At 43.9% G+C, this 23523-nt stretch overlaps 1 protein-coding gene and 1 non-coding gene across 6 annotated transcripts; both read right to left on the bottom strand.

The window, feature by feature from the left end:
• Positions 1–642: 642 nt before the first annotated feature.
• Positions 643–23171, bottom strand: LEMD1 (LEM domain containing 1). 5 transcript variants are annotated; one of them, XM_053250765.1, is made up of 8 exons: positions 22920–23171; positions 18011–18122; positions 16994–17116; positions 14075–14148; positions 12984–13067; positions 11979–12077; positions 3262–3317; positions 643–2416 (listed from the first exon to the last, which is right to left on the bottom strand). In XM_053250765.1, the coding sequence occupies exons 1-8, from the start codon at positions 22941–22943 to the stop codon at positions 2209–2211; spliced, it is 780 nt and encodes a 259-aa protein (XP_053106740.1). In that variant the 5' UTR covers positions 22944–23171; the 3' UTR covers positions 643–2208. The 5 variants fall into 5 exon arrangements, with proteins under 5 accessions (XP_053106740.1, XP_053106737.1, XP_053106741.1 ...); XM_053250762.1 differs by having other exon boundaries at positions 17936–18122; positions 22920–23165; XM_053250766.1 differs by lacking the exon at positions 22920–23171 and adding an exon at positions 22563–22786.
• TRNAW-CCA (transfer RNA tryptophan (anticodon CCA)) lies at positions 22745–22816 on the bottom strand. The gene has a single exon. It is a non-coding gene; the product is annotated as a tRNA-Trp (tRNA).
• Positions 23172–23523: the final 352 nt, after the last annotated feature.

Genomic DNA, 23523 nt, shown 5'->3' with positions numbered 1-23523 from the left:
ATATTTCCCGCAGCTATTCTTTTCTGCCAATGAAATCCTAGTGTATTAGCTTGTACCTTCCATCAATACCATGAGACATTTACTTTATTTTTAATATCTGCCTTGCCAAGTGAACAAGCAGCGTTAGGGGTGTGTATGTGTGTGTGTGTGTGTGTGTGTGTGTGTGTATACACACACACACGCACACATGCACACACACACACTTAGAGTTTCTATACCACTTAGCAAGACAATTTCTAGAGATTTATTTGAAGTGAGTTCAACAGTAGCTAGCAGAAAATCAACATTCTTCACTGAACTGGCACTAAGATCAATTTCCAACTCCTTGAAACAAAAACAGAGTTCATCTCCATGACAGGTGCACAGAATATTTTCTCAAAAGGTAATCAATTATAGGTTAGGGAGACTGGGGTGCTAATAACCCACAGACTTCAGCAAGGTTGCCAAGTTCTATGTATAAGAAACATACATGCACCATGTTATTAAGGAATTAAGACATCTAAAAACATTTTCCCCATTTCTCAAATGAAGACCACCAATGCAATCTTACTTGTTTGAAGGACAACCAGTGAACCTGGGGCACTAGAACTCAAACACATACAAAACAGATAACTCAAGAAAGTGAGCCAAATCACACATATGCCTTATTCAAGGGTTTTAAAAAAAACAAAACCCTTTGTGCTTTAATTCACTCATGCACCAAAGAAAACAAGAATTTCAGGCTTCACTGTAAACTCTTCCCTCTAGGTTTTCTGTACATCATTACAGAGTAATTGTGCGATATCATTCTCATTGGCATGTTAGAAGATATCAAACCATCTCTCATTCTTCCTACTAAATCATATGTCAGTAGATAATCATGGGAAACATTCACTGAAAGAGGCAAATGACAGCTAGATTGCTGCTTGTGCCCCCTCATTACTACAAGGCAAAACCATAAGGTGTGCAATTTAGGAGGATGGGAGGAGAAAAGTGTAATAAAGCACTTTATTGGAGACTGTAGGAGTTACACAGAGAGGCAGAAATTCAAAAGCAACATGAAGTACAAAATTTGCCAGAGAAACTTCTGTGTTCTCATCATATTTGAGAGCTAGTTTATGCTTTTTTAAAATTAAAAGCTGCAGCTCTACAACTCAGTATCCCAGTTTTTATGTATCAATGAATCTAAGAGCACAATAGATTTAACTTATGCACACATTTCCATGCTTCAAAAAAGTAATGAACAAACATGAAAATCTTTGTTCCAAAAGAGAGCAGACAAAAACAAAAAGGATTTTCCGGCATCTTTCAAAACCAGGCACATGAAATTGTTGATATATACACATTTGTGTGAATGCATTTTTTTTTTAAAAGCTTGCTGTAATTAGACTCAAGGCTCAAGCACCAGAATGTCAGATCAGAAGGAAAGAATTAAAAAAAACTCTAATTTGAGGTCAGAGAACCATGGCTGTGTCTGTATACTCCTTCACAGCAAGGCACCTTACCTCCAGCAGGAGCCTTTATATGCCGTGCACAGGCTGATCTAGCAGCCCATTCCTTCTCAGGCCCTACACACAGTCCAGGTCCTGCTGAGAACCTGCACCCTCACCCTATGAAAAGCAAGATGAGCTCCTGCTTGAGATAAAGTGCTTGGCTGTGTGAGGGAGCATGCAGGCCTGGCCTCAGGGCAGGAAAGGGCAGCACAGACTGAGATCAAGCATTCAGTTTGGCTCCTGTGAGGAGCCATTCTGCAACTTTTCTATGTGCGCACACACAGCAGGAACTGAATTGCAACCCAATTGTTTTTCTCATTCTGTTGTTGAGGTCATATCTCATGATCATAAGGCTTGGGCAAACTGTTTCATGGGCAGACACATCTTCCCGTGTACTACAATCCGGGGGTGAGTTGTGGGAGTACTGATTACTAACACAAACCTCTACCCTCTACATTTTCAGAGAGGTAAAACATGCCAAAGTGAGCAATTTCCACTGATGTGATTAAGGAAATACCTCTATGGACCCAACTTGATGAAGAGAGACATGGTAAGGAGGTAGATTTTGCTAGATATTTAAGGTGAGTGGCTGTGATGCACAATAACATTCTAAGCAAGGAAAGCACACATTAAAGATCCCTTTTTTGCTTTTTAATTAGCTACCCAAATCACTTATTCGTAAGCATTTAGAGAAAAGAATGGTCTTGCAATTCTATCTCTAATGGATGGGATACACTTATCCACTGATGAAGCTTGTGAATGGATTATTTAGATTCGTTTCCATAGTTACATACACAAACACAATGAAAAGGAAGATGGCAAACAGAGCAATCTTTACACGCATTGGTATAAGCCCTTCTTTTGGTTTCTCAGTCGTTACTCTACATTTGATTTCAGGTCTTTGCTTCACTGAAGGAGTCACATTTACTACTCTTCTTCTGGAACTAAAAAAAACAAGAGACAATGTTGACTGTCATTTTTTTAAGAATCCAGAGAGAAATATTACCTAAGAGTTTCAAATTTAGGCATGTAACCTCAAACAAGACCAGTAACCTGAAAGGAAAGGAAAGGAAAGTGTTTTGTTTTGTTTTAAAAGACAAAACATCAGCTGCTAGGTAATTAAAGAGAGCATTTTCTGTGAAAGGCAACAATAACCTTTTGATCCCAGCCAAGCATTCCATTGCAGCTGAAAAGAAGCTTTACTTTAAATATGGTACCTGCTAGCAGCATAAAACAACAGGAATAGCACAGAGACAAAGTTTCAATATTGTAGATCAAGAGAGTAGGCTAGTTCATACAGTCATCAAGTTTGGGAGTTGTATGTCCCTTTGTCAGGATAAATTATGCCTACATTCTTCCCAACAGTTTCTAGCTTACCTCTCCTATAAAGCTTTCAAAGCAGGAAGTCCCACAGCTTTGTTAGGTAGGCCCATTAGTGGATTGCTAGTATAGTTATGACATTTTTCATTCTATCTTCCTGCAATTTTAAGCCATTGTTGCTCCCACGATCAAAAGACTCCACAAGCAGAAAACAGATCCAACCCATGAGATTCCACCGCCCCGAAGAAGAAATGCCCATGGATTTCCTCTCATTTCCACCATTACTGCTTTCTACTGAGTCAGAAATAGTTTCTCCTCGCAACATTCACAGGGTCATTGTGTTCAAAGGCATTGCTTCACTATGTATGAAGAATAATAATAATGGAGTCTCATTGTCTCCTTCAAAAGGGGGGGGAAAGGCTTGTTGATCTATGTAGCAGGTATATCAGATAACTCTGAAGAGCTTTACCTTTGTCCTGTACTAACATTAGCATCAGAATAATCTCCACATGGTATCTCAACTGTCTGCAAAAGAAAAAAAAAGTTGTATGAATACTTGAGATTTTATAAACAACCTATACATTGTGATGGCTGGGATTTTTTTTCCCCCATGGAGAATGAAGAAGCACCTCCATCTTTTGATATGGCAAAACATTTTAATTGATGGGGCTGTGAAGGAATGCTAGTATCCTGACTGAGTCTTAAAAGTTGTGAAGGTGACTTTGCCGAGAGGTATTGGCATACCATCCCACCAACTAACTCATTCAGCATAGTTTTCAAAATTCTTTTGAACACCATCCAGTGGAAGGAGTCATGTTGCTTTCACTGGTATCAACTGACAGTAAATGGATAACCCCAAAGCTGAGTCTTGCTCCTGCATTAGACAAATGTACATATGTATATGTTGAACTCTTCAGGATTTATAGAACAAGTTTGTCACATTGTTAAATTATTTGAGAAGACTGCTGTAAAATATTTATGTTGACAGTTGATCCCATTATATATCTGAAAAATGTTTCACCATACAGTGGGTATAGGAAAGAATCACCCCCTTTGATAGACCTTAAATTCCGGTTCCCTTACATCCTGAAATGAAAACACAAAGAAAATCCCCTTCACCAGCTGTACTTATCCAATGCAACCTATAACATCCAACTGAAAAAATCACAATTACAGTCCAGAAAAAGTGTCAGAGACAAAAAACAAGAATTACTGAGAATGAAAAAGGATCACCCCCCACAATGTCAATATTTTGTTGAACCACCTTTTGCTTTAATAACAGCCTTGAGTCTGTTGGGATACTTCTCTATCAACCTTGCACATCTAGACAGAGCAATATTTGCCCACTCCTCCATACAGAACTGTTCAAGTTCGGTCACATTGGATACCAACAGTTTTCGGGTTCACTTCTGGCCCAATGCACTTCAAAGTGGCCCTCCTACAAACTAAGTTCCTGGCAGGGTTCCAGTCTGTGGTTGAGAGGGGAAGGCTGGGAGCAGTTGGTTTGTTTTTCCTTTTTTTTGTTTTTAAAAACCATTACTGATTGCAATTTGGGGGTCTGGACTGAAATTGCTGTGGAAGTAGCACTGCCTGTGTGCTTGCACCTGCATCTTTAAAACAATCTCTACCTGCCCAGATATAATCAGATTATTATAAAACACCATAAGTTTCCAGAGCACTAACCCAACATAGGCTACCCTGCACTTCCCAACTGCCTGTTAGGAAATGCGCAGTGGTACACAATATGCAAAAGCCTGTATAAACAGCTCGTGAAATGAGATTCAGCTCTGCTATATTACTGTCATCCTGAAGGAGCTGAGATTAGTATGAATAATAATTCATCATTGTGGTTTTCAGACAGAATTACTGGCAATACTTGGAGCTTCAGCTTTTAAGCATTACTCATGACCACAAAAGCTCATAGGAAAAGTGTGCTCTTAAGCATTATTTTTATTTTTGCCTAACAATTCAGCAGCAATCATGTTGAGGAATATCACATTGCGGGGCTGAAGATTTCCCCTTAATTAGGTCATCTGATTGATATATTGTAACCTAAATGCTCTTCTGCCAGGAAAACCCCCAACTATGTTATTAATTCTCTATTCAAGAAGCAGCAAGGTCAGGTGAGCCAACATGTAAAGCAGTTACTCATGAAAAACCCAAGATAACTTTTTTAAAAAGCAAGCTATCTGGCGGTCAGTCTACTTAAAAACATTAAAGCCTCTGGAATATTACTTTGTGTTGTCATTATGCTTTTAGCAACCCTATCTTACACAATACAATGTGCAAGCGTAACTTACAAATACGTCCCAACTCTTATTGGTCAGTTCAATTGTCATGGAGAACTACAGGTTGCTTACCTGTAACTTTGGTTCTTCTAGTGGTCATCTGTCCTTTTACACCAATGGGCTATGTGCCTGCACAGAGACCTCGTCGGAACCTAACAAGCTCAATTCTCCTGATTTAGGCGGGAACCCCGCCCCCAGCTGCTATATGCAGCTGCGCCACTCCACATCCCCTCAGTGATGGAGTCTGCCTTCAGTAGACCCAGCGGGGAGGACAGGAGGGTGTGTAAAAGGACAGACGACCACTAGAAGAACCAAAGTTACAGGTAAGCAACCAGTAGTTCTTCGACGTGGTCTCTGCCTTTTACACCAATGGGCGCATAACAAGCTAGAAAAGGAGAAGGGAACAAATGGAAACAAGGATGCACTCTGCAAGAAGAATTTATTTCATAGAAACAAGGTACATCAACTGAAAATAGACTGCAGCACTGTCCTGCCAAACCTAGCATCATTCCGTGCCCCAGTATCAATGGCATAATGGCGAATAAAGGAGTGGGGCAAAGCCCAAGTAGCTGCTTGACAGATAGTGTCCAAAGGGACTGCATGATCAAAAGCAACAGAGGCCGCCATAGGCCTAATTGAGTGTGCCTTAACGGTCACAGGCAAGTGTTTATGTGCTAAATTGTAACAAAGTTGAATAGTAGAGACAATCCACCTAGACAGGGACTGAGCTGAAACTTGAAAGCCTTTGCGAGGCCCATCATATAGAACAAACAGAGAAGGAGTTTTCCTCCAACCTGCTGACCTCTGAACATAGGACAATGCCCTTCGAACATCCAAATGGTGCAACCTGCGTTCTGCATCGGATGAAGGGTTTTGAAAAAATACAGGCAAGGTGAGTGGTAGGGAGCGATGAAAGGTAGAAACTACCTTCGGAAGGAATTGAACATTCGGCCAGAGCACAGCCCTATCTTTAGGAAACTGCAGGTACAGTAGATCAACCCTTAGGGCCCACAGTTCACTCACCCTCCTAGCAGAAGTGATCGGACTAAGAAGGCAACCTTCCACATCAGGAGACGAGGGTCAATCGAAGCCAAAGGCTCAAAGGAGGGACGCAGCAAACCAGCCAGAACCACAGACAAGTCCCAAGCCATTGACATAACAGGATCAACTGGCAAAACATGTGATAAACCCTTCAGAAAACTCTTTACCAGGGGGTCCTTGAACCAGGAAACCTGAGAGGCGGGCAAATGTGCCACAATGGCCGCCAAATGTACTTAGAGAGGAGAGCTCAAAACCAGATTCTTTCAAGGATAACAGGTAGGTACAAACATTTTGAACAGAGGGACTAAGAACATCAAACCCATTCTGAGTAGCAAATATACAGAAATGAGTCCATATGACTTCCTCACTGAGGACTTTCTATGTCTCCAAGTCTCACTGGGAAGTCAGTAGGATCAGGTGCAGGGACTGGACGTCTGGATGGAGCACCAGACCTTTCTCCTGCGACAGCAGGTAAGGTAGAGGGGGAAGGCACACCCAAGTCACCACCAGCTGCCTCAGAGCCACAAGTCAAGGCCTCCTGGGCCACCAAGGGGCTATCAGAAGCAGCCCACATTGCAAATATGTCCCAGAGTACACCCCGGTCCAAGGTCCACTCGTGGGATACCGTTTTCAGCCTGCTCAGCGTGTCCGCCTGGACATTCATGTTCCCTTGGATGCAGACCGCATGAGACATCACTGCATGTGCTACGCACCAATACCACAGGACGAGTGAGAGAAACAAGAGGCTCCTGGAGGTCATGCCTCCCTGCCAATTTAGGTAGGCTTTTGCCATTGTATTGTTGGTTTGAATGGTCATCGAACAACCCACAATTACTGGTAAAAAGCCCCTTAGGGCATGGAATATGGCCAACAGCTCCAAGTAGTTGATGTGCTGATCCCACTCTGTTGATGTCCAATGGCCGCTCAGGCGATAATCACCCAAATGAGCGTCCCAACCTAGCTCTGATGCGTCAGTCATAATCACCCAGCATGGAGGGGAGACCTGGAAGGGGGAGCCGAGGATCAGATGATGAGGCTCGACCCACCAGGTCGCGGCTTCCTGCACCAACCAAGGAGGTATGCACTCCAACTAAGCGGAGTCATGAAAGGGGTTGAATACATCCAGGAACCACCTCTGAATGATGCTCATTCGAAGGTGCGCATGCGGAAGCACATACATGGTGGCAGCCATATGGCCTAACAGGCACTACACTGAATGCATGGTCTGCGGCCCTCCGGCCAGGAAAGCTGAGGCCAGCCACATAAGAGTCTCTGTACAGGCCTCTGGGAGGAAGACTTGCTCCAAGCTGGTGTCAAAGATCAGCCCTATAATTTGTATCCTGCGGGCAGGATACAACTGGGACTTCTCGAAGTTTATTTGCAAGCCCAGACTCTGCGAGAGTATCTATGACAGCATTGAGAAAGCTCAAAGTAGCCCACTTTGAACCTGCCAGGATGAGCCAATCATCAAGTTATGGCAGGATTTGTATCCCTTGTTCTTGTAGAAACACCATCACAGGGGCCAGACACTTTGTAAAGACCCTTGGGGCCGTCGTGAGGCCAAACGGTAAGGCCTTGAACTGATAGGCGACTCCCCCTATCTGGAAGCGAAGGATGTGGCGATGTTGAGAGCGTATGGAGATATGATAGTAAGCGTCTCTTGGGTCCAAGGAGACCATCCACATGTCTTTTTCCAACATGGCCAAAATAGTCGGCACTGACAGCATCCGGAAATGCTTGTAAACAAGGTGTTTGCTTAGGCCCCTGAGGTCCAATATAGGGCGCTAACTTCTGTCTGGTTTCGGAACGACAAAATAACAGGAATAAAAACCGGGGCTTGCCACATTGGCAACCTTCTCAATCGCATCCTTCAAGAGGAGAGCAGAGACCTCCTGATCCAACGCAGGGGTCGGAGTAGTCATGACCCCGGACAACGGTGGTATCTGGTGAAACTCAAGGGCATAACCCATGCGTATGACCGTGAGGACTCACTGATCCACAGTCACCCTGACCCAGTTCGCCGCAAAGGGAGCCAGGCGAGTCCGAAAGGCCCAACACTCATTGCTTTTTCTGAAAGGTATTTGGACACTGTTTCTGAAAGGCGGGCTTATTGGGCTGGAACCTGGACTTAAATCGGGGTTGGAATTTGTTGACCTGAAAGGAACGCTCCGTTGAGAATTGCTGCAGCGAAAGGGCTTTAGGCTGTTGGTAAGGATACCACTTGGGTTGCCTCTGAGGCTTAGGAGCAGAGGAAGAGTAGGACATAGATTTTGCTGTACTCCTCAGCTTCTGCACCTTCTATAAAGTGTCATCAGTCTGTTCTGCAAAGAGGCTAGAAACTTCGAAGGGGAGATCCTCAATCCTAATGCGGACCACATAGGTCAGCCTGGAGGAACGCAGCCAGGCATGCCTCCTGAGAGCTACGGACGTGGCCATCACCTTCACTGTGCACTCCATAGAGTGTCTTGCCAAGTAAAGTTCTTGCTTTGCCACCTGTACAGCCTCGCACAGGAAGGCCTCCACTGGATCACACTTATCCTGGGGCAGGAGGTCCAAGAAGGGGCCACCTTTTCCCACAAGAAATGGTTATACCTGGCATTATAGGCCTGGTAGATGGCAACTCACAGATGTAGAGCTGACACAGGGTAGAGTCTCCTCCCAAAGGAGTCCAACTTCTTGCCCTCATCACCTGACGCAGAGTGACTGTGACCTTTAGACTTCTGCAGGGATGCCTCCACCACAATGGAATTAGGCGTAGGGTGATCCTTCAAGAAGGTCATATCCTCTTGCATCTGCACCCTATAGAAGTTCTCCAAATGCCTGTTGGGTTGCGAAAGAGTCGCTGGCTTTTTCCCAATGTCCACGCATGACTCCCAATAAGGCAGTGTTAAGTGGCAGAGAGGCCGTACCTTAGCCTCAACATCAATGAGACCGAATAAAGGGTCCAATTCCCCTTTCTGTTGCGTATCAAGGCTCATACCGAGGCCCGAGGCCATGTGGCCTTGAATATTGCTTCAAATCTTCTGGCAGAGATACGGGGTTAGAGTCCGATTGATTGTCCAAAGGGGACGACCCCAGAGAGACTACATTCGAGTCTGGAGAGCCAGGTTCACTTCACTTTCTGTCTCAGGAGGCGCCACCGAATCTGGGGCCAAGACCAGAGGGACAGCTTGGAGCTCCATCTGATTTCCCAGCAGTTCCGGTACCAACACATCTGCCGTCACAGACGGTACCGAGGCAGGTTGTGGCATCAAAGACCGAACTGGAATTTCCAAAGAAGATTTTGGGCCCCTAGAGCAGTCCTGAAGGTCTCGTCGAGGAGAGCAGGGCCTCCCTTCTGAATGTGAAGGGGCCTTATGCCAATCATGAATAGTCCTGGCTTCTCCATAAGCAGAATCCTCTTGGTACTGGGATCCATACCGGGGCTTCCCATGGTTAGAACAGTCCAAACGATAATCCGAGGGATACTGTCTATAGACGATGGAGTCACGGTGCCAACCTCCATAGGAGGAGGGTTCATCCTCTACATACGTGGAACCCCATGCAGAGATACGGTATTGATCAGCATATGAAGGCTCACGTTGATCCCAGTCTCTCCCCTATTTGCACTCAGAGGAGAGCTCCTCCGAGTCCAAACACGCTCTCCAATCCCGGGGGGGTGGGGGGTGGAGGGGCTGCCTGGGAGACAAACGACGTTGAGGCAGCCACAACACATTCGCAGTGGGCTTGTCCAGCGAATAGGGTTCATAATCTGATGTAGCATAGTCCAGTTCGTTGGCCGCTACCGAGAGTTCCTGTCCCGCAAAGGTACGGTCAGGTGTCTGACTGGGAGATAGAGGCCACCGGAGAACTAGGGCGAGGGTCAGTAGAACTTGGTACTGGCGGAGCCGGTACCATGGCCGGGCAACCTTCTGAAACCTGGTCCACAATTGCTGAGCCATGCCCCAAAGACGCCAGTTTCGGCTTCTTCACCAGCAGAGCCTCCGAAGAAGAGACTGGCAAGGGCTTCTTCTTTTAGGAGGCAGGTGGAAGGTGTTGCCCTGCTGGCAGATGCGGAACCAGCATCAGCTTATTCTTTTTCTTCTTGATTGGTACCGAAGGGAGGTCCGGTACTGGAGGCAAAGTCCATTTAGGCAAATCCTCTAGCGGCACAGAAGGGGCCAACACCATGGACAAGTCCGAGGCAGGCGTCAATGACACCAGTACCAAGGACGGGAGTTCTGGCTCCAGAGGAGCAGAGTCCTAGAGCTCTGGTTGCATCAAAGGAGCCATTTTAAACTATTGCTTCAACAATAAGGCCTCTGAAGAATGGAGGGCCAAGTTGCACAGGGCAGCACGCAAGCGAGAAGCCCTATTCTTTTGAGCCTGCTTTGTAAACCTCTGGCAATGAATACAGGTCTTGACAATGTGGAATCTTAGATCCACAGCAAACATATTTCATAAAGTTCTTTGTGCCCAGCATAGAAAACTTTTGGCCAGCTGGCCACAAAGCCCCGTCCCAGCCAGGATCGGAGCCACGAAGATGGTGGGGTGGGGGAGGTGTGTAAAAATAAAAACGCCAAGAAAAAAATGCTACTGTGTGAAACAAAGAAAACAACAATACGTGTGGAAACAGGGAAACAAACCCAACACGATACAAGAATAGTCCTACTCGTTGCCGAGCCGAAGATTCCACGACGTCTACTGAAGTGCGGACAACGAAGACTGAGAGGATGTGGAGTGGCGCAGCTGTATATAGCGGCTGGGGGCGGGGTTCCCGCCTAAACCAGGAAAATTGAACTCGTTATGTTCCGACGAGGTCTCTGCGCAGGCGCATAGCCCATTGGTGTAAAAGATAAAGACCATGTCGAAGAACCTCAGTTTATTTCATGTAACCTAGGTTGCTTTTATCATCTGGACCCATGTCATGGCACTAACCACAGTTTATTTATCTGAACCCTAGGTTTGAAGTTAGCTTGTGTACCTAGGTTTAGTGTAGTCATAGTTCAGCATTGTGTCCAAATGTATAACCACAGTTTGTTTCTTTGACTCCTCCCTCCAAGGCTGCTTTGCAGAGATACTAGTCCAAAGCAGCTGTGAATCACGGCCCTTCTAGGATGCAAACATCTCACACTGGTGCCAGCAATTTCTAACATCATTTCTCCAACCTTTGCTTAGGAACAAAGGTGCTGACAGGATTCACTTTGCCTTTTAAATTCAAAGGCTTTTAGCAAAGACTATTAAAGACACAGAGGCATTTCTGCCCTCTCCATTCCTGGGAGAGCTGGAGTCCAGCAACAGCCCATTGTCACAGCAATGGGCTGGAAAATATAGAGCCTGGAAATTTCACAGCACAGGCTATGCTGAAATTCATTTTCCAACAAGACCTTGCTCTCAATTTTGCCTTAGATTCTGGGTGGGTTTAAAAAAAAAAAAAAAAAGAGCAGAACAGAAATGCCCCCCGCTTTTTTGGTGGCTAGTAGGGTGCCTTGCTGCTCCCCATTACAAGAGGAGACTTATGTGGGTGGGAACACACCTTAGCCTAACAATGTAGTGTCATTGTGACAAAACCCCAAAGAACACAAAGAATAAGCATTCCAGAATGAGTATTCTTCATGTTCATGGGCCACCACGTAGGTCCACTCTCTAAATTGTACCTCCTCTTTCTCTCCCATAGCTAATGTTGCACAGTGTCCTTCATTAAATTTCCCCTCTCTTTCTCCCCAGCAACGCTGCATTCACTGGAAATGCTCATTTTCTTAAGGAAATGCATTTTCTTTATGTTTTGCTCTTGAATTCTGCTTTCAAGAATGGCATCTTGAACTAGTATAAGATTATACATTTTGATCTTGTTACACATTAATTGTTGCAAGAATACCTTTTGCCTATAACTCCTTTCAGGACTGCTCCCAACTTTCCTCCTTTGCCCTTGTGACTGATGAGCTGCCACTTTACCATCTGGCAATATTTCCTGAAGCTGTTAAGAAAAAAGGTTAGTTAAGGTAATACAGGCCAGTGGGAAGGATGAAAGACTGAACATTCATAGCAAAGATTCTATATCAATTTTGGATCAAAGAACAGGAATGCTGCATACACAATCTCATTCCTGGGGTTTGCCATTTTAGCACCAGTCATTTCACACTTTCCCTCATCAGGTCTTGCTGATTTAGGTAACACTAGAAGTCTGAACTAGGAGAAGCTTCACTTCTGTCATTAATTAGCTAATAATATGTCCATACCAGTTCATTTTTGAGCAACCTGTCACAGATGAACAAGGAACTTGTGCAATCTGCACCTCAGCCTGTCACTGATGGTCCCCAATTAGATTCCACTCATTTTGTTTGGGGGGTGGGGTTTCTTTGGTGAAAAAATGAGAAACTCAGCCTATGCCCCAATCTTCGGATCAAGACAGGGGAAGCACGCAGGAGGCAGCCTCAGACTGTGAGTACACCAGGGGACCATGTGGCTCCCCAACCCTTGAAGGCATTATCCCACCTGCCTGCCACCACTGCTCCCACCTCACCTCTGCAACTTATCCCCCTTGCCGGTCCTGCCCCCAACCACCTGACTCACTGCTCCACCTGCTCGGCCAGAAATACAGTGTGATCACTGCCCCTCTTCCCCTTGCTGGCCTCTTTGGTGGCTCATAGCACTGTTTCTTCAATCAGTACCACTGCTTGCTCTAGCAGGCAGTGGGCATCCAGCATCACTGGCTTGTCTCTTGCTGCCACTGCTTCCCTGCTGCTCCAGTCCCCCGCCCCTGCCCTCTCTCTCCTCCAGCACCAAATGCATTCACTTCGCTGCCTCCCCAAATGGGGACAAAGCAGACAAGTTTGCAGTTGCACCAACCTATCAAAGTCTTGCAAAAGGCCCACCTACTTACCTCTGCCACTATTTTGGCTAAACTGTATTTAGCATCAGATGACAAGAGTTTCTTTTGGCGTTCAGCCACATCTACGTGTGATTGCTAAGGTAGAAGCAAAGACATGAAAAGCATAACAAGACAGGGAAGTCTTCATAATGTGTGTGGTGTTGTGATAGTACAAGCTTTCGTTTTTTTACTGAGAAGAGATTATTACCAGACTGCTGGTTTCCTGTAAATGATGCTCTGTGCAGTTACACATCTCATTTATTTCTTATTTCTCTTTGTAAACCACCCTGAGCCATTTTTGGAAGAGTGGTATAGAAATTGAATTAATAATAATAATAATAATAATAATAATGGTTCTGTGCCCATACAGAACACTGCTTTGAGTTTCAGCTTACAAGATGGCGATCATGATCCCTCTCTTCAAGGGACCTTCTGCATGCAAATGCTCTTCCTAGAGTGGCCCTGTCCGGAGAGGAATATCTTACAGTGCTCACATGTCTCCCATTCAAATGCAAATCAGGGTGGACACTGCTTAGCAAAGGAGACAATTCATGCTTGCTACCACAAAACCAGCTCTCCTCAAATCTAGGAAACCCTGTCGATGAAGAGGCTTGGACCTGAGTGCTTAAGTGTGAGGCTGGCCTTCCTTAGAAGGAAGTGAGTTGCCTCAAAAGCTCAAGTTGTCTACAATCGCTCTCCAGAATTTCCCATCATTAGGACATAAGTCAGAACAGCAATTTTGTCAGCACTGAAGTTCAATGGGGCAGCTATCTGCTTCATGGATGGGGACCCTGTTCCATCCCTTTCCTGAAATATTTAAATACATAAGAAATCCTCTTACATTTCCAGTTACAATTCCTACTTGTGCATTTTGTCTGTAAATAAAGGTGGCATATTCTTAAATACCTGAGCAGACTATTTAGCATTAGATTTCCTAGGGCTCTAGTGCATTAACAGGTGCTAGAGAAGAACATTCTAATTATGTGATTGGAGTAATTGCTTCACTTGTCAGGAATCTGACATAAAATACATCAGTTTATATTAGCTTGCAATTTCCTGCATTTAGCTGTAGCCATAAAATATTCATGCCTTGGGTTACTTACATTATCAAGCCCGGAGGTACATTCAGCTGTCACTTTGAGGTTGTTTGTTTCAACGACTACTTCTGCGGTTTTTTCTGGGTGAGAACACAAAAGTTTGAGTAACTCTCCTGAATGATCCATACCACATGACAACTCTTTTTTTTTTACTCATTGAATGCCAAACTGAAAGCTCCAAGCTAGTTCCACTTAAAGGAGGGTTTTTAAAGATTGACAATTTACTGCCAAGAATATTAAGGTAAGCAATTATTTTTTTAAAAAAAACTTTGCTTGACTGAAGTATTATCAGGAAGATTTCCATAATTTTTATTTTTCACACCACTAGGTGATTTATTCAAAGGATCAAACTTCTATGCAGTTTCTCAAGCCATCACACATTCACCAAGTCTGCTTTTTGAAGCTGCAAAATTCACATGTCTGGAATCATAAGCTATATATGTTTGTGGAAGCAGGTTTCTACATACGCATTGCTAACTGGGGTGGGGAACAATATATGTAAGTAGTGGGAATAAGTACAGCCAAGTTTAAAACAAATCCCCCAATCCATGAAATCCTGCCATATGATGAGTGAGGAAATCCTGCCATACACTGGTGAGCAGGTGCAAAAAATACACTACACCAGTGAATGCATTTTGCCTGAAGAGGAGCAGCATAACTATTAAAGAACTTAGCATTCTTTCATATATCCTAAAACTCAGGCCAAGGTGGCTTCGTATGATTTAGTGGGGTGTGGGGGAGCATACAGTTACTAAGCAAAAGTAAAGTTAGAAACAGATCAATTTATTAAGCAAAAGTTTCTACCCATTAATACCACCCAATTATTTTCATTCACCATTTTGTGAATTATTTTCATTCATTCATTCATTCAAGGGTTGGAAAATTATTTTCATTCATTCATTCATTCAAGCGTTGGCAAAGACAAATCTGGGATCATATTGAGAAATGTTAAAGTATCCATATGAGGTAGCTTGGATGTAAACTGGTTGGTGATAACAATGGCTCCTGGTCACTTTGTCAAATTAATACATCAAATACCTTTTTGTTAGTTATTGGAGCAGCTGTTAATCTGACAAATATATAACAGCTGGTTTCTTGTAACATTTTTAAGCTGCTCAGAATTTTTTCTGCTCTCAGCAGCTACAGAAAATTGTCCCAAAGGTATAAACTGCTTAAGCAGAGCTGGAAAATCTTCATACTCTGCAAAATAAGCCAGAAGATCTGGCTTTATCCACAATAAACTTCAAAGGCTGTTTGAAAACAGAAAATAGGGTTGCTCTTCAGCACTATTATAACACTTCAAATACTACAATTCAGATTAAAGAATGGTCCATGACAACACCTTCCAATTTATCAGCCCCATTTATTTAACCATTGGGAGAACTGCTAAATTTGGCCCACATAAAGAAACGATGTAAATTTTACAGCACAAACCTTTACAGGGGTTTGTGCTAAGAAGATACAAGTGCTACTATACTACATAGGTCAAAGCAATGGTTTAACCACCTTAGTGGGCTTGAAATAGAAGTTTCAGAATGGCATACACACTGGCTGACATTCTAACGAATGAAATGTGTGCACTCTGAGGGACTGTGGGGGCCCTTGTGCAACTCCCCCATTCCCCCTGCGTGCCCACTGTGCAAGAGCCATTAGAGTTCCAAACGTCCCTCATGCTCCAGAAGGCTTCTGCAATTTGGGAAACACGTCCCGATTCTCAGTGACACATTTCTGATCGTGGAACTCTAATGTCTCTTGCACATCAAAAGCACACCAGGCGGGATGAGGAGTGCATAACGGCTCCCATTGGGCTCCACAGTACCTCAGGGTGTACACATTTTTAGGATTTTAGCCACCGATTCCAGTTGCTCACTCACAGGATCCAAAATGTAAGGCTGGTTTACAATTCTGAAATTTGTGGTTTTAAAATGTACACTAGGAAGCAGCCACTAAATGGCTGAAGATAGTGCCCTTTGCTTAAATTAGGACTAATATCTCATAATCTTACTACTCTCTCTTTAATTAACAGGGCCTGTCTGTTTAAAATGCTTTCTCACAAAAATATTAATACTTTGCATATCTTTTTCACCATAAACATTGTTCATTTCATTTGAGGGGCAAAGGGAAAAAGTGGTTGCTCCTGACCCTGCCTGACAATTTTGGCTGCTTTAGGCACCAACATCTAAAGATGTTAAAGCTCCTTCATTTGTTTCCCCACCACCTCTGTGTTCTTCTGTGCATGAAACCCAGTTATCTGTGTGCACATCTAGCACTACTTTTTGAAAAGCTCAAGGCCAACACTGGGAGGACAATATCCTACATACAGTGCTGCAAACATGCAAAAGCACAGGGACACACTAAAGCAATCCATAAATACCAAGCGGAACTCTGGTGTTTCATTTGGTTTGAAATATGAAATCCCTCTGAAATCAATCAAGCAGCATTAATGTTTTAGGTAAATGTGTGTATGAGCAAGGAAACTGCATAGAATTCTTTTTAAAAACAAAGTATCACAATAGTCCCAATGCTGCACAAACAACTTTTTATACATTTGAATCACAGTCAGAGATGGTGAACTGGAGAGAAGAAAGAAGGCTTTGGCTTCAATTTACAAATCATTTACTACCTCTGCTAGTAGAGAGCAGGGGCAGTAAACCAAAGGGAGAAAACCAAAGGGAAATACTTTGGAACTAAAGAGACCACTTTGAAATCTACTTTTAGCCCTTCTGGGTATCTCTTGTTCCCTTGCAAAAACTTGGTGAGCTTGTGAACCGTGTATTTTTATTGAAATAACTTCTCATGAAAGTATAACATCATTAGCATTAACTTCAACAGCTTTCTGCTGATGAGTCATTATCAGCACATTTATTTGGTCCGTACAGCATGTTCAAACTCTCAGAACATGATTTCATGTGTTGTTACTGTTACCTTTTCTACCATCCATTTCATTTTCAGAATCACCAGCTCTAACTCCACTCTTCTCAGCTGCTACAGATGGACATTGCTTCATCAACTGCAGCAATTTTTTCTCATAAACAGTCCTAGTAGAAGCTAAACGGGACAGAGTATAAAAAGGTTTTGGTAGCCTCTCTGTGTCTACATTCCTTAGCATTTCCCAGTGTTCTATAATGGAATGGGAACTATAATGGATTGGGAACTGCCCAATCATTAGCTTCACCTGTTGATTTTCTCACTGTCAAGCAGCTGTTAAGGAAAAAGGTACTTGGCAAGAGGAAGAAGTGGTATATCTATCTAATAATCATATAGTCCAACACCTGGCACTAAAGCAGGATCTGTACTCAAATAGTTAGCATTGTGTTGCATAGGTATGTGTTTCCAAGAAAAGAGAAAAGAAAAGAAAAGAAGGATCTCCAAGTTGAACAGGAGCACTTGCTATTCTCAAGCAAGTGTGCTTAGGGATTGCAGCCATAGTAATTTGTTCCATACAAAATGACTACATCAGGGCTCTCATGCTAGGGTGTTTCTATAGAACATGGGCCACAATTCTAATAGAACCTTTATTATTTGGTTGGTCCTGATAAAGATATTACTAGAATTGCTGCTTGTGGGGTTTTTCTAATGCACCATCTACAACTTCTACATAGAACATGGGGAATATTCCAATAAAATTCTCTTAACATGAATAAGGTATCTTGGATGCATGTTCACAATAAAGGTCAAAACACCTGAAATGTATCACTACCTGTAGCTTTGCTCTGGGAGATAAATCCCCTCAATCTGGAAGTCATTGACCTGTTTGAACTCACTATCTGCTACAAGCACCATGCAATTTCAACCCCTAGCTATATTGCTGGACTCTGCCGCCCTTTATATCCTCCCAATTCTAGTCATCATTCATCCAATGCATACGCAATATTGGTCCAGGGCTGATTCCATATGCACAAAGTTGTTCCCGTAGCTCAGTGTCATTTAGTGCTCTAATACCACTTTTGTTCTGGGAGTCTTGTTCTGCAGAGTCTTCTTTTATGGTGTCTTGTGCTCCGCTTTTTAAGAGCACATCTACAGTAACTTTCTCCATCTCTTCTAACTGTACAGTCTATGAAAGAAAACAATGCTGGTTAAGGATTTTCCCTTTGTCTCATTAATTACTTTTACATCTGAGAAATAAACATGAATTAGTTCCACTACTGCATCTGGATTTTTGCCAGTCCTGGAATGACTTCTAAATAACGAACAGTTCCATCAAACTAACAGAATTACAGCGAATGCAAGCTTAAAGTATTCAATAAATGACAGGCAGTTGGGCACCAAGTCATGCACAAAGTGGCATGTTTCACTGACAATTAAGAGCAACAAAAACCATTCTGGCAAAATTTCAGATAAATTTCTGGCAAAATTCTCTTGCCAAAAAAAAAAAGACCATAGAGAAAGCAAGCCTGGAATTATGATCCATTACTAGTAAAGGGTCTGCCAGCACATATTTTGGACAGAATTAGACATGACAGCAGACATGGGATTGTGTCTAGAAATGGTTGCTCCATTTTTAGTATTGCCTGCCCACATCATCTAGTGAGACTCACCCTATAATGGGAGGTTATCCTACTCTACATTATTAGCAGCTTTTCAGTGAGGAGGAAGCATTTTAAAATCTTGTCTCTCTGGGCCCACTCCAACCTTGCTACACCCCTGGATTTCTTATATCTAAGAAAGAGAATGTAACTGTCCCTATTCTTCCCAGCAGAGTATCCCTTGCAGTGGCCATCACTGGTGTCTCCCTTGTGTTTCGTTTTAGTTTGTGAGCCCCTTTGGGACAGGGAACCATCTTTTCATTTCTTTTGCTACATAAGTTTGGTGAACTTCTGTCATAAGGTGGTATATAAATATTCTAAACAGCAGCAGCAAGTAAAAACAATCTCAGCCAAGGTTGGCCTTGTGCTAAACACCTGTCTTTCCATCTCTGTATCCCTCACCTGTAAAATAGGAGTATTAATTGGTTGCCTTTGACCATGTCTGTGAAACTGTTGGTAATTTTTCAGGTTTAGTGTTAAATCTTTGGTCTGCAGTAAGTCAGCTACAGATATGTACAGTGAGGGAAATAAGTATTTGATCCCCTGCTGATTTTGTCCGTTTGCCCTCTGACACAGAAATGACCATGCTATAATTGGAATGGTAGGTTTATTGTAGCTGTGAGAGACGGAATAACAACAAATAAACCCTCAAAAGCCCAGTGTCCAAAAGTCAGCGATGGATTTGCATTGTAGTGAGGTAATAAGTATTCGATCCCCTATCAACCAGCAAGATTTCAGGCTCCCAGGTGTCTTTTCACTATATGCAGGTAACGAGCTGAGATGAGGAACACCCTCTGTAAGGGAGTGCACCTAATCCCAGCTTGTTACAGTACCTGTATAAAAGACACCTGTCCATAGAAGCAAGCAATCACTCAGCTTCCAAACTCACCACCATGCCCAAGACCAAAGAGCTGTCGAAGGATGTCAGGGACAAGGTTGTAGACCTGCACAAGGCTGGACTGGGCTACAAGACTATCGCCAAGCAGCTTGGTGAGAAGGTGACTACAGTTGGCACGATAACTCGCAAATGGAAGAAACACAAAATAACTGTCAATCTCCTTCGGTCTGGGGCTCCATGCAAGATCTCACCTCGTGAAGTTGCAATGATCATGAGAACGGTGACAAAGCAGCCCAGAACTACACGGGGGGAACTTGTCAATGATCTCAGGGCAGCTGGAACCATAGTCACCAAGAAAACAATTGGTAACACACTACGCCGTGAAGGACTGAAATCTTGCAGTGCCTGCAAGGTCCCCCTGCTCAAGGCAGCACATGTACAGGCCCGTCTGCAGTTTGCCAATGCACATCTGAATGATCCAGAGGAGAACTGGGCGAAAGTGTTGTGGTCAGATGAGACCAAAATCGAGCTCTTTGGCATCAACTCAACTCGCTGTGTGTGGAGGAGGAGGAATGCTGCCTATGAGCCCAAGAATACTGTCCCCACCATCAAACATGGAGGTGGACACATTATGTTTTGGGGGTGTTTTTCTGCTAAGGGGACAGGACACCTTCACCGCATCGAAGGGACGATGGACGGGACCATGTACCGTCAGATCTTGGGTGAGCACCTCCTTCCCTCAGCCAGGGCATTGAGAATGGGTCGTGGATGGGTATTCCAGCAAGAAAATGACCCAAAACACACAGCCAAGGCAACAAAGGAGTGTATCAAGAAGAAGCACATGAAGGTCCGGGAGTGGCCCAGCCAGTCTCCAGACCTTAATCCCATAGAAAATCTGTGGAGGGAGCTGAAGGTTCGGGTTGCCAAACATCAGCCTCGAAACCTTTCTGACTTGGAGGGATCTGCAAAGAGGAGTGGGTTGTGTGCAAACCTGGTTGTGTGCAAACATCCCTCCTGGGTTGTGTGCAAACCTGGTGGCCAACTACAAGAAACGTCTGACCACTGTGATTGCCAACAAGGGTTTTGCCACCAAGTACTAAGACATCTTTTGTGAAGGGATCGAATACTTATTTCCCTCACTACAATGCAAATCCATCGCTGACTTTTGGGCACTGGGCTTTTGAGGGTTTGTTTGTTGTTGTTCTGTCTCTCACCGCTACAATAAACCTACCATTCCAATTATAGCCTGGTCATTTCTGTGTCAGAGGGCAAACGGACAAAATCAGCAGGGGATCAAATACTTATTTCCCTCACTGTACCACCGTATGCACATTATCCCGATGTATGGCTCAAAGGATACTGTAAGTCACTAGATGAACTCCCTGAGCCACAACTTTGTGTATAGCTTCCCTCCCACTTTGCACCTAACCCCAGTTGGTGGATCTCAGAATTCTAGAAAAAACAAGTAGATCCTACAAGCATGAAGCCTGCTCACCCTGCTCTAGACCTACCCAGACATTGGTGATCAAGAAGTCCAAGGGTGCATTTTGCATTCAGCACTCTTCCTGACTGCTGTCCTGTACACCTTCCCCATAGATGTCAACAAACATCTATGGGAGGAGAGTTGTCAACAATGGCAGTATACACAGAGGCTGGGATCAGATGTTATGTTAAGCTAAGTTAGTGTTACTACCATGAACCCCAGACTTGCACTCTCCCTTCCACTTCTTACCCAAGGAGAGGAAATCTGCAACTTCCAGTTCTGGTTTGTTTATTTAACTTATTTGTACACCACCCAAAACTGGCTGAAAATAAACCATTGTTATTGTATCTGAAACCAATACATCTGGGCTTTTAACCATCACCATTTGTTTTAATCAAGGTGTAGAACCATTACAAATGGGTTCAGTTCTGATTCAAATTGTTCAGAAATTAACTCTCCAGTTCTGCTGCAATTCAAATACTGGCTTCAAAAAGCAGTTCAGTAATCAGTTCAGACATATTTCATGCAGAATATCAAATTCTCTTTTTGTATTATGTCTATAAAATTAAATTATATATATAACACTGTTTTAAAAGGTTTTAACAAAATATACAAGAAAAAATAAAATAAAACATCACATAGTTTAAAGTTCCATGCCTAATTAATGAATCACATATTTCGAACCAGTTACTACTTCTGTTTATTTACTGCCGCCTGTAACTATGTCTTAAGGCAGTTTACAATTGATTAAAATATCTATACATACTAAAATCAACAGTTAAAAACAGGTTTAAGAAACCACCTAAAAGCCTGAGTGAACAGGTGTGTCTTCAGCCTGTGTGCCTTCTGAAGTCCATCAGGGACAGTGCAGGTCTACCTTCAACAGGGAGTGTGCTCCACAGCCCCAGGGCAACTACAGAAAAGGCTTTCTTTTGCTGTTGAGTCACCACCAAATGAGCCAGTGGGGTAACCATGAACGAACCTCCTCTGGCAAGTAGCTTTGTGTGTTTCAGGGTCAGGTTCTGGTCCAAGTTCAAGGCAAACAAAAGATTTTAGATCCAGATTCACTTTCAGTTCAGTGAATATAGACTCTCTGGACCAGTTTGTGGGTTCAGGTTTGGTTAGACTCCCTTGTTTTAACCAGGAGCAAAAGTGCCAGCTGCCCAAAACGGAGAGGGAGACCAATATGAAAGTTAAACTATAGTTTAGTCAAGGTGAAATATGAACCTGGCCACAGACTCATTGCTCCCCCTTCTATCAAGATCTGACCTATTACATGAGGTGTCTGTTGTTCACACATGCTATGGGAGAGGGAAGCACAGTAGCCAGTAAACTGGCATTTAATGTCAAATTACACACAATCACGCATATGTGTGTTGCAGAGGTATGCTTCCAACTGGAAGTGGGTCTTTCCCCCTCAAACACAGCCACATGCAAGAAATAAATTCAAGCAGGGCCAGGGTGTGTGGAAGGGGAGGTTCACTCTTTCCCTATAGAAAATTGCCCCCCTGGACTGTATATTTGCTACCAAAGGGGAGGAGAACTGGTCTTGCCCAGGGGGGTGGGGTTTCCTGTTTAACCGCCTACTCTTCATGAAGCTGTAAATTTAATGAACCACCTTTCACAACAAGGCCGTCCTCCTAGTACCTTTAGCGGCGACTGAGCCCATCTGAGTTTTCATCCCACACCACCATCCCGGAGACCCCCATTGTCTTATCGCGCTCTCGTCATCCGCTTTTCAAAGTGAAAAGAGGCACTGTGCGTATAAGGTATATAAATCACTCCGGTGCTTAGAGTATAAAATAAATCCCTTTCATGAAGGAATTCAATGACCCCGACGTGATTCGAACACGCAGCCTTCTGATCTGGAGTCAGACGCGCTACCGTTGCGCCACGAGGTCTTGGAAAACACAGTGAAAGCCAAGCCTGAAGATGCCGCAGAGCCCACCTCTTCACACATGCGTACTTGCCCAACTTTCTGCCATTGGCTCATAATACACTCACCGAGAGGGAACGTCTTTCTTGCATTCCTACTACAATTGGCGGCTCTATGCTAAAGCGGGGGAAAACGCTTAGCCTGAATTCTTTTCACTGCGCTTATCTTCACAATGGGCCCACCCCGGTCCCCATTTCCCTCAGAAACCTGCTGAGGAAGCCGATAGCAAGACACCTTACAGGAGGGAGGACGGCTGTATATGCCCGCCCTCCCGGACTGCTTTGAAACCGTCGTTTTGACGGACAGTCCCTAGACGTTCCACTAGCCAACCAACAGGAAGGCCACGCCTCTTATGGGTGGAACTTACAAAGCAAGTTGAGTGTTAGATAAGGACAGTTGTATTGGGCGCTACCATTCGTCATTCCGCAGTGTGGGGGGGGGGCGGGGGGGGAGCTCAGCCTTCCACGGGACAGGTTCACTGCGGGGCGAAGATGGAATGCATAGAGGCGAAGTAATTGAACAATAATATTGTCAGTGTCGGCGAGCGCCAAAGACGCAGAATTGTTTATCAGCGGCGAATGTCGCGCCAAATGTCGCAGAGCCAGTGGCGTCAGCGAGGGCTGGTCCGACTTTACATATTTGCAAATGCTCGAGAGCCGTAGTCGCGTGTGT

The sequence above is a fragment of the Hemicordylus capensis genome, chromosome 4 (genome assembly GCF_027244095.1).
Source record: "Hemicordylus capensis ecotype Gifberg chromosome 4, rHemCap1.1.pri, whole genome shotgun sequence".
NCBI classification, from domain to species: domain Eukaryota; kingdom Metazoa; phylum Chordata; class Lepidosauria; order Squamata; family Cordylidae; genus Hemicordylus; species Hemicordylus capensis.
Note: the sequence above shows the minus strand (reverse complement) of the source record. Positions and strands in the feature narration are given on the sequence as shown.

What these genes read in the sequence shown, in the direction of transcription:
- LEMD1 (XM_053250762.1), bottom strand. Translation starts at nt 22,943, where the DNA reads ATGCAAGAAAGACGTTCCCTCTCG. An exon ending in CAGCCCTGGACCAATATTGC is followed by an intron (nt 17,117 to 17,935) that starts GTATGCATTGGA and finishes TGTCCCGTTTAG; the next exon opens with CTTCTACTAGGACTGTTTAT. An exon ending in AATGTTAGTACAGGACAAAG is followed by an intron (nt 2,417 to 3,261) that starts GTAAAGCTCTTC and finishes TGTTTTTTTTAG; the next exon opens with TTCCAGAAGAAGAGTAGTAA.